Source organism: Sprattus sprattus (assembly GCF_963457725.1).
Source record: "Sprattus sprattus genome assembly, chromosome: 3".
Lineage (NCBI taxonomy): Eukaryota > Metazoa > Chordata > Actinopteri > Clupeiformes > Clupeidae > Sprattus > Sprattus sprattus.
Genome location: NC_137922.1, coordinates 39,046,878 through 39,057,865, shown reverse-complemented (window position 1 = coordinate 39,057,865; position 10,988 = coordinate 39,046,878). Strand labels below are relative to the sequence as shown.

General features: G+C 42.7%; 1 protein-coding gene across 1 annotated transcript; it reads left to right on the top strand.

Annotated features, from left to right (window-relative positions):
* The first annotated feature begins 5,727 nt into the window (after positions 1-5,727).
* Positions 5,728-9,830, top strand: rac1a (Rac family small GTPase 1a). Its single transcript, XM_080835180.1, has 6 exons — positions 5,728-6,051; positions 7,700-7,771; positions 7,866-7,983; positions 8,645-8,707; positions 9,214-9,373; positions 9,649-9,830. The coding sequence occupies exons 1-6, from the start codon at positions 6,017-6,019 to the stop codon at positions 9,777-9,779; spliced, it is 579 nt and encodes a 192-aa protein (XP_080691306.1). The 5' UTR covers positions 5,728-6,016; the 3' UTR covers positions 9,780-9,830.
* The last annotated feature ends 1,158 nt before the right edge of the window (positions 9,831-10,988 follow it).

Sequence of the window (10,988 nt, the reverse complement as noted above, 5' to 3'; positions counted from 1 at the left end):
GAGAAAATTTGTGTAAGGACTCTCCATCCAGCTGTTTCCTAGAGAAAAAGTTCTTTTGTAAAGCAATATATGATTCCGAGCAACCATAAAGTTCTTGAAGGATAGCAAAAACCTTTGTTGGATCCTCCCTCTCAGCCCTTGTCCTATATCTGATCTCATCCTTTGCCTCCCCATCCAAATGGTCAAAAATAAAATAAGCTTGATCAAGTGCCCCCAAGTGCCTTGCCCTCATGCTTGCATTGACTTCTTCCACCCATTCTTCAACCCCAATACCTGCTCGGCCCCTGAACAGTGGACACTTTCTTTCCCTAGGGAAATACAATAGTCGTTCAGAGGTAGCAACAGGGTTAACAGAACCAGGATTAGCATGGCTAGAGGCCCCAGCACTTTCTGTAGACAACGCTTCAGCTGCGTCCCGTCCCTGCTGTAAGCGTTCTTTGTCTGTCTGTAGTAGCAGCACCTGCTGCCTCAGTTCCCGCCGCTCATCTTCCATGACTACACCAGAAGGTCAGTGCAGTACCACAAGAAACACATAAACAAAACAGGTCTCTCTGCCGTCAGCCGGTAGAGGGCGCTGCCGTTTGCCCAGTGTTATCGTCGGGTCCCACGACGTGCCAACTGCTGCTTTGCCTAAAATTTCTATCACAGTTCAACAAAAACACAAAGAAAACGAAAACAAAACCAGAAATACCCGTCTCTGTGAACCAGATCCTGCCGACTACGCCAATTTGTAACCTAAGGGACTTTTAAGGTCTTGGCTCTGGACACGACTACGCCACCTGGTGGCTTTCACACCAAGATATAGGGTGGATATGATGTATACCTTTTTCGAGAGACAAGCGGTTTCTCGCTCAGGTTCGCTCTAGTGAAGACAAAGACAAGGTACTCCAATGATAAAAATGACAATATTTATTTATACAATTTCTATGGGTGGAGGATGGCGGGAGAGTTGAAAAGGGCTGGATAGTTAGTACCGGCTGCCACCAGGATGGTAGGGGGGCATAGGGCGCAGCTGTTACAAGGAGGTTGCCTGTCTGAGGAAAAGGGGAATGAGACCGACACGCCACCCGTGCTCTGGATTTGTACTCCTACTCACACAAACTCTGTACACAACACACATAGGAACATGCACTGCAAACAGGTATCAACAAATTGTGAGGTGCGTGTTACCACTCAAGGGCATGCAGTGCCCGAAGAAAAAGACTCAGGTCCGATAACCTGCCCCGCAGACAGCTGTGATATTCTGGGGAGGAAGGGGGAAGAGGAGTTGGGGTTAAGCCTATTGGGCTGAAACTAGGCAGAGTTTCAGCATCAAAAAGGTTAATTCACTAGGGACCAAACTGGGGCAGCCTATACAACCCTGATCGCACTGGCACGGCGGGGAGGAGAGGGAATAAATACTGAGAGAAAATAATAAAATGTAGTACACTAAACCTAGCTCACACCTAGGCTAGGTCCAACAAACAAATATGAAAACAAACAAACCAAAAACTACAACGAGCAAACACTGAAATTAAACCAAATTTAAGGCAAAGCAAAGCAGCAGTGGCAAATCTCCTGAACAAAGGAAATAAAATGGTTTATCTAATTAAACATAATCGAAATATTATTTGTAACCAATCACAATAACATTTTCAGGTTACCTTCAGAAATGACAAACCCAAACACGGACAATTGGTTCTCTGGCAACCTCCGACAGTCTTCTCACTGCACCACAGCTTAATGTCATTCAACCAAACCTTCAGTAGCAAAACGCACACGCTACCCGGAAGCGTTTGGATGATGTTGACACCTGTTGCCAGACAGTAAACTTAGATACCGTACGGTACACATTCACACAATAAACTTAAAAGTACGTTTCGTCATACATCTACATGCCGACAATGGAAATTATTCACAGCACATACCTTTAAGCAGCAGCAGTATGGACCGAAAGAATGTTAAAGCCCCGAGATCGCTACCATGTAGGCTACTAGTGAGCCTGTTATATAGGGTTGCCATTTTGCACTAATGACTTGAAATGCTACCTGGGGGCGTGACAGAGCAGGACAGAATGTACGGTGGCTGCTGAGTGACAGGACCGTACTTCTGCCGGTTACACATGTATTGTTGGTTCTCATACATACTCATGGTTTATTCTTAAAAGCAACAACCAGGTAAGAAAAGAAAAAAACTCTTCTAATCTTTTGGCTGAATACTGAAAACAAATGGTTGAATGCTCATCTCCTGTGCCAATAATACACATTCCTTCAGTTACTGTAAGTCAAAAGGGAAATACAGTGATGAGTGATGGGGAGGGACGGCCAGGCAAAGGGCTGTGTGCTTGGGTGCACTTACACATCCAGTGGAGGCATCACAGGCCAGCCGCTGCACCCCCCCCTTCCCTGAGGCAGCATATGTCTGTCACAGTGAGGCATCGGGTGTGGGGGTTTGACCGAGTTAACACACAGTGGCCAGGCTGTGTATGCAAATAGTCATCTGCCTGTCTTCCTGGCCACTGGAGGCTAGGCTCCCCACCCCCACCCCCACAAGCGAGCCCTTTCATCCAGCCTCGCTCCACTGTCTGCAGACCTGGAGCTCTTTGAGCCAGACTGTATGGCCATGTGGCAAGATTGCCCTGTCTGCTTCTATAACCTAAGACCTTGCCCTCCTTTCAAACAAAACATCTTCAGCTATTGTGTGTCAATGTATGTCAAAGCCATAGGAGCATCCAAATAGCCCTGTGAGGGAGATGATCCTCTAATGTAGAGAAGGTCTAATGTTTTCTCAGTATAAACAGCCAAGACCAGCTCTCCCAGTAGGTAGATGTTGTTAGGAGGTAAAAGGGGAACTTATTCCTCTGATGATTCTATGGTGGGGATGGGATTCTGAGAGTCAGAATGATCTCTTTTGATATATAGCGGAGACTTACAAGATTATGAATCACACTATTCTTAGTTAGAATTTCAGGAAGGCTGAAACAGAGGAATAAATCATAGGTTCAAGAGAGCGATTCTTTGGAAATCTGTGTGTCATATAAGTCCACATGTATTTATCTCCTTTTTTGTAACGAAGAACACTGAACAAAACCCACACCTTTTTTCCTTCTTTGTAAACTAGCAATGGTCCTTCACACTTATGTCCACAGAGTCCCATAGCCTTCCTGTTTGACAATAAGAGTGCCTGGTGAAATTGTCACAGAAGGCAGAGGGGGAGAACTGGAGGAAACGAGAATGTGTGGAACATCCTCCTTCCTTTCAGTAGGATTTGACCCTGAAACAAATTAGCTGAATAAACAAGTGAACCTCTTCATATTCTGACTATAGGAGGCTGCCAATCCTACTTTATTTTGCCTCAAAAGAATCCACTCCTGATTCCTCACACTGTAGCTGTGTTGTAACATGGCTAGAGAGTTGGTAACTGAAGTACAGCTAATTGGTCACTGGTAAATCTTACCACTGGTAAGATATGTACAGTCGATGTCTTAAACCACAATAGGCTTTTAAATGACTTAGGCTGTTTGAGACATCCAACATTAACACTCCAAATGAAAATAACTGTCACAGCTATATTTGAGTTGATTTTTGGAAAAAGAGTTTTGACTTTATTCACCTGCCCAGGGTACTAAAGATTAAATGAAGCTTGTCTGTTCAACAAATAATCAAACATTTGATGGAGACATTTCCATCTTTAAAAAACTGATGTGTAACTGGAATAAACAGAAATTTCACAATGATATTCTTGACCTTGCTCCTTAATATAATAATTCTAAGAGTACTCTGGATAAGGATGATAAGTGGGCAGATCCCGTTACATTATCTCCAGAAACCCATCACAAGCATCCCAGATGACCTATGTTATCCCTGGTGTCATTTCAGAGATGGATGTCTCTTATTTCCCCCAGAACCACATGTATTGATCCCAGATGATGTAAGAGGGAGGGGTGCCACCACCTTACGGGAGAGGAGATGACTGGAGAAACATAAATGGCTTTGAAAATGGCTTCCTGTTCTTCCAAATGCGTGTTCCATGCTACACACTTCTCCATCTCGCCACCATGTAGGAGGGATGACGAGGGGAAGATAGGAAAGTTTTGACCTCAGTGCTTACGCTGCTCTGACAGACTACATCCTGCTTCAGGGACACACTATAGGCAGCCATTTCCTTGGGTGGACATTTGCACACATACAGGACAGGACATCCCTCCCACTCACTTTTTACACACACACACACACACACACACACACACACACACACACACACACACACACACACACACACACACACACACACACACACACACCACACACACCACACACAAACACACACAAAAAAATACACACACGTGCAGGCATGTACACACATTTGTACTCCTCGAATTGTTTCTGTTAAAGAATTGGACGTGGTGACATAAAGAATGAAAGAGTGGTTAAGTGATAAGGAACCAGTGTACATTCAGAACCAGGAGGCGAAGTACTTTCCTTCACTGATATTTCTGATTTGCATGCTGCTCTTCCTGATGCCTTTTGCCCTTTAGAAAAAAAAGAACAAATCAACAGATCTGTTCATTTCAACTGATTTGACTGAACTTGCCTTTGGGCAAAATATTAAAGATGTCTTTATCCTAACATCCAAAGAAACTTCCATATAATGCAGTGTTTGCAGAACAGTAAAAGAAATTTCAGTGGTGCTTATCCATAAAGGAAAGGAAAACAATGTATTTTCTGCTCATGTAGCCTAGTGATATGTAATATGAACCTGCAGAATGTAACACAATATGATTGTGGTCTTACACATCTTCGAATCAAATCCAGACTCCTGGTTCTCTGGGTTTTACCCCTTCATGTTTTCTGAAGATTAGTAAATGTGCTTATCCTTTCTTTATTCTCTGTTTGTGGCACCTAACTTAATACTGTTTATCCCATTAAAGTGTTTCCCTACTAAAACACCCCTTCATTTAATCCTCTATTTACAGTTCAGGGCATGGCATGGCAGGGGGGCGGGGTGGTGGTTGCGAATGGCAGTTACCATAGCAACAATGATTAATTATCTTTAGTCACAGAAAGACGGAGATTGAGGAGGGGGTGATAAGTGTGGGTCAGGGAAAGGGGGATTGGATTCAGTTTTATACAACTTCAGTTTAACTGGATGGGACATGGATTTATGGTGTCAGCAGTTGAGAGATTCATAATTATTTCACTGATGAGAGATGAGATCACAAACGGCCCCACTGAACTATTCATAAATGTTACATCAGCTTGTTTTTACGAAAGTCATTTCAAGGTGAAACAGATGATCAAATAAAAATACGGTTTTATTGGCCTACTAATAGTTCATATGGGTGACCATATGGAGCCAGGCCACCCACATTTCCAAGAGAACGTTGTCCTCTAGTGGTCAAGAACCCCCCCCCCCCAACTAAGTGTTTACTTAAGTGTTGAGAATCTTGTGGTAGTTTATTTTGTGGTGCGCATCCATGAAGTACATAACTGACCAGATGATTAGCCAGGCGCCAATGTAGTGACAGCACAATGTTTGGGGATACCTACTACAATCGTACTACAAAATGCTTTTTAGAAACTCACTTGGTTTTGTGTGGGTGTTGGCCATAGTTATCCAACAGAGGGCAGTGATTCACAACCTTTAGAAATGTCCTTTCCAATCCTGCAGCGGGAGAGACCGGAAATGACTCGCCTGGAATTGGGAACACTGGAACTACAGTTTCCGTTGTCTGAGTTCGAGGGCGTTTTTCCTAGCTCAGGACCAAAGATTTTTTGGGGTGGTGGCTGTTTGTTTAACAACTTCAGAATTCCTCTGATCAAGTTAGTCTAAAGGCAATAGGTTTGGGAAATTTCCCGCTGATAATTTTCTTGTGACTGAATCTCCATCTGGTAGCTGCGATCCTTGTTTTTCTCTTTGGGAAAACAAGTTAAATCAACAAAGGGTGGTTTTACTAGCTAGCTCAAAGAGGCTACATTAGCTGGCTCGCTAGCTAGTTAGCTAACGTACAGAAGCGTCAAAAGAACGCAGCGCACAGATGCAGGCCATAAAGTGTGTAGTCGTGGGAGACGGGTAAGTTTTCTTTTTGTTTAAAATACCCGCATGTGTCTACTACTAAGTGTGGAGGTATCGCGTTAATATTTGTGTTCACACATTAAATGGGATTGTGTTGCCGCAGTCTTTCAAGCTCACTTAGCAGAGCTTGCGTGCTAGCCAACTGTGTTGCAGCACCGACCGACTTTGTTGAGTCTTCGCTAACGATTGCTAGCCAGACTAACTTCACTCGTTGAAGCCAGTGATGACTATCTATCTATGTCGGTATCATTATGTTCCGCATTCCTGCTTATGCCACTTCTGTTTGTTGCCGTCAGTAACCTCGTATTCAAAAAGAATGTAGGGAACAACTTTGTCACAACCCTTTCGTGCTTAATATAAGCGTTGCCCAAATAAATTATAGTAGTTGATGGCAAATGCATGTTGCCTTGGGGTTGAAACGACACGTTAGCGAGCAAATTTCCTTTAAATCTGTTGGTTTTCTTTTGAGTTAAGCCAACTATATTTCCCCTTGAGAAACGTTTTCAGTCCCGATTACGTTAATTTCACTTGTTCCAGTTGGCTAGCCAGTCCTACAATAATTGAACTCAACCATCAGTTAATCTTCACCTAGTTAACGTTATTGACAAACCAAAAATCTCGTTGGTAATTTAGTAACGGTATCCACCCGGACAGCTAACATGTTGGAAGGCGCAGCTTGTGTTAAATGGGCTTTTGAGTAATACCGTGGCCTGATCCAGGGTGGGACCTGAAAAGAGAAACTTAAATAGTGTCATGTTGCTTGTAGTGGCAGTTTCGTCTAACATGAAACTATCAATTTATACTTCTACGTTGTTCGTCTAACGTTATAATGTAAAACTGTATGACGCTCTTCACGACCAATGACTGGTAAATATTTACCTAAAGTGACCGTGGCATGAAGATTTATGCGAGACATTTTTTTCCATCTCAACGTGATCTTTTTTCATGCATTGTGTATTTTATGTAGAAATTGGATGTTTTTATTATAAGCGCCACTGCGCCACTCTATGCAATCACGTTACCGATATATTTTGAACGTACTTCTTTATTTTATCAACAAAAGGATTCCATTATCCCGCAAAACTGGTACCATGTTTCCTTATTGACTAATGACTAGGGTGCCTTACATTGCAAAACAAAGCTCCAAACAGACTCAAGTCTTAAGAGAAGGCATGGGCAAGGCAGCCTTGAGTCAGCCGCTGATTATAGTCATGAATTGGCTTAAGTAGGTCAAAGTGGTTAAAGGTGTTATATCCCACACATATCTACAAAGACTGCAATTTTTGTTATCCAGATGTTTGTTCCTCTGTTTCTTATGTGTGCATTTAAAAACAAAATGTATTTCATGCTTTTATGTATTGGCCCTGTAAGGGGTTTTAAGACTTTAAGATAGGTTTCCTGATACATGTGACCACAGCTGCTATTTCTGTTACAAGTTCCTTGATTATTTCAGGAGTTTGACTGCCACTGTGTCTATCAGGAAGTAGTCTGAAATTATTGCGCAAACATTTGTTTGTTTGTTTGTTTGCACGAAGAGGGTTCGCCTGAAATCTGGATTGAATTGGCATATCACGTTTCACTGCAAAGTTTTGTCAGTGTGGGTAAATGGTCTATGCTAATAGCTATCTTCTTTTTTCCATGTCAGTGCGGTGGGTAAAACATGTCTTCTGATCAGCTACACCACCAATGCCTTCCCTGGGGAGTACATCCCCACTGTGTGAGTATACTACTTGTAGGACCTAGCTGAAAACATGCCATGCCACTTCAAGCACTGTCGAAAACAAGTATAATAATCAAATTCGCTTCCTTAGATTCGACAACTACTCAGCCAATGTGATGGTAGATGGGAAGCCGGTGAACCTGGGCCTTTGGGATACAGCTGGGCAGGAGGACTATGACAGGCTTCGTCCTCTCTCCTATCCTCAAACGGTGAGGCGACGACTGTGGTGCTCATTTTGTTTTTGTAGTGCTTGGGCTGTTTCTCGTGAGTCCTAGATTGATTGGGTTATTTACAAGCAAGAGAAACAAGGCAATAATGGACAGAATGAAAGGAAAATGGGGAACTGCATCCAATCAATTGTTCATCCATAGATGTTTATTGTTTGTGTTCAGGTTTAGACATACGTATTGTCTACTTCCCCCAAATTAGTGGCCATTGGTGTCCATAGATTGGCATGTATCTTTTCTGGTCCAGAGAGTGCAGCGCGGTGTCCATTGACCATGATAATGTCGACCATGCTTATTTAGAGTTGAGGAAGTGAAAGACTGCCTTGTTTGTCCTTTGAGTCACTGCCACAGACTGTCCTCTGTGTTTCTGTCCATCAGTGTAGAAGTGAGAGTGGTTCAGTGTCCACACCAACATTGTTCCCAAATAGTTGCCTGCACCATTCATCACTCATTAATCATTGACTGCAAATACAATGGGTTATGTAATACAATAAGGGACTGTACTTCTACAATTTGCGTGGAAGTGTTTGGGCTGTAGTTAACTTGCACCCATTAGAGGATGTCACATGGGGCTTATCCAACATACCCTCAACTAATGAGCCTTTTTAAACATTTGGCCAATTTGTTTTTCTTTTTTATACAGGATGTGTTCTTGATTTGCTTCTCGCTCGTGAGTCCTGCCTCCTTTGAAAACGTCCGTGCTAAGGTAAGTGATACGTCACGGCGGGTGTCTGACCACTAGAGGTCTAGAAAGGTAGAAACTGAAGACGAGCGTTCTGATATACGATGTTGCCACATTTTCAACTGATCAGTTTGAGCTCATCTCATTTACCACTACTGAATGTTTCAAAGTGGCTTCAACACAGTGGTTCTTAGATCTTTGAGAATTAGTAAATATGTCATAGCATGCAGTTGTACCTTAATGTAAGGGGGTGGGGGTTGTCTGGGTCCCTGATTGGTGTGTGCCAAGTGATTACAAAGCTGCAGAGAACGAGTTCTTTGGCTGAAGTCCAGGAGGAAGTCTGTGTTCTCCAGTTTCCCCCACAGATAAACATCTCGTGCAGGTGGTTTGTGCTCAGAATTGCTGTGTGGGGATTTCTGCCTTAGGATGTAGTGGGAAGGGAATGGAAAAAGTGATTTCAAGACTTAAGTAATCACTGCTAACTTATTTTGAAACAGTGCTGAAGTATGATTGTTGTTTTTCCTCTGCAGTGGTACCCTGAGGTTAGACATCATTGCCCGAACACTCCAATCATCCTGGTGGGGACCAAGCTTGATCTGAGGGACGACAAAGACACCATCGAGAAGCTGAAGGAGAAGAAGCTCACTCCTATCACCTACCCACAAGGCCTTGCTATGGCCAAAGAAATCGGTTAGTATCTAAAAGTATATAGTAAAAGAATAAGTATAGTAAACGTATATATGGTCACCGCACATTGGTTTTTCTTCTGTGGAAATAGTTTTACATTTAGTAGACGTGTTATGTTTGTTATAGCAAACTCTGCTATATTTTGATTGTAAATCATTTACATACAGAAATATTTATGGCATGTGTGTTTATGTATATGAAGCTGGAAAAGTAGACACAGGGGTCAAAGGTTGTAACATTCTGTCATGCTTGGTCTCACTTGTGACCCATCCCCACAGGCGCAGTAAAGTACCTTGAGTGCTCCGCCTTGACACAGCGCGGCCTTAAGACAGTTTTCGACGAAGCCATCCGGGCAGTACTTTGCCCGCCGCCGGTCAAGAAGAGGAAGAGGAAGTGCTCACTACTCTAAATCCGGAATGCCCAGAAACGAACCGGCTGCAATCTGAGCTCACCTGGGAAAGCGTGAGGGAAGGGGGAAGGGAGGGAGGCAGGGAAGAGAAGAGAAGGGGAAGGGAGGAGTGGAGGGGAAGAGAGGAGTTGTGCAGAACGTCTCGGGAAGACGAGAGAAGACGCACCATATGCATACTGATATGTCATTCTCTCTCGTATTGTAATTAGTACTACTTATATTCAATCGACTTTTATTCCTAAGACCCTAGAATTAATTGTCAGCTCTGGAGAAGGGCGGGGAAGGATGCCTCCGGCCACATTTTCCCGCACACTAAGAAATTCCTGCTGCCTTCTAATAATGTTCTTTCTTTTGTTTTTAACTTTGATGCAAAAGGTAACATAAATACTCCTTTTTTTTCTTCTCTCCCCCTGAGAGCCCATATATTTTGTTTACAGTCTGCAACTGAGTAGAAATGGAGGTTTTGCCAAAATTCAAACTGCAGATCATGGATTTTGCTTGAACTCTACACTAAGTCCTTTTATTGATTTTCTTTTTTAAGGGTTTACACCTACAGAATATGAATCATTCACAATCTTGAAAAGAACGGTTTCACACATGAGCAAAGAGAATTAAGTGTAGTAATTCATTTAAAAAGTTGTAGCTGACAAATGTACTAGACTGACGATCATTTTAGGCAGTTCACTTTTGAAACGCTATATATTGTGAATCAAATGATCTCTTAGGCTACGTTCAGATTGCAGGCAAAAGTGGCCCAAATCTGATTTTTTTTATTTCTAAACTGCAGATGTGACTCAGATCGTTTTTTTTATTTTCATAACAGTGTAAATGGCACAAATCACATAGAATATGATCCTTTCAATTCCATTTTGGACCACCTCCCTATGTGGTCCTAACTCAGAAACCGGTCTGCTTTTTTGCAGTGACACCTCAGTCTGAACAGTCATGTCGGAATTCATGTGACACTAACGCCGCTCTGGATCGGCATTCAGCACAAGTCTGCGCTGGCAGGAGTCACTCTGTGAATACAAACATGGCAGTCAGCTGTGATGGAGGATGTGTAACAATCTTTCTCTTCATCCATGTCCTTGTTATCACAAATTCCGCTTATAACTTAAACACTAACTTAAGTGGCCGCCACGTTTACATCCATATGACAGTGTGCAACACATGACGTTTTCGTTATTGTTTTTTTTTTTTTTTTGCATA

Excerpts from the sequence above, each read along its gene's own strand:
- rac1a (XM_080835180.1), top strand. The coding sequence starts at position 6,017 with ATGCAGGCCATAAAGTGTGTAGTCGTGGGAGACGG. Across the intron at positions 6,052-7,699 it reads TGTGTAGTCGTGGGAGACGG|TGCGGTGGGTAAAACATGTC; the intron begins GTAAGTTTTCTT and ends TTTCCATGTCAG. Across the intron at positions 9,374-9,648 it reads TGCTATGGCCAAAGAAATCG|GCGCAGTAAAGTACCTTGAG; the intron begins GTTAGTATCTAA and ends CCATCCCCACAG.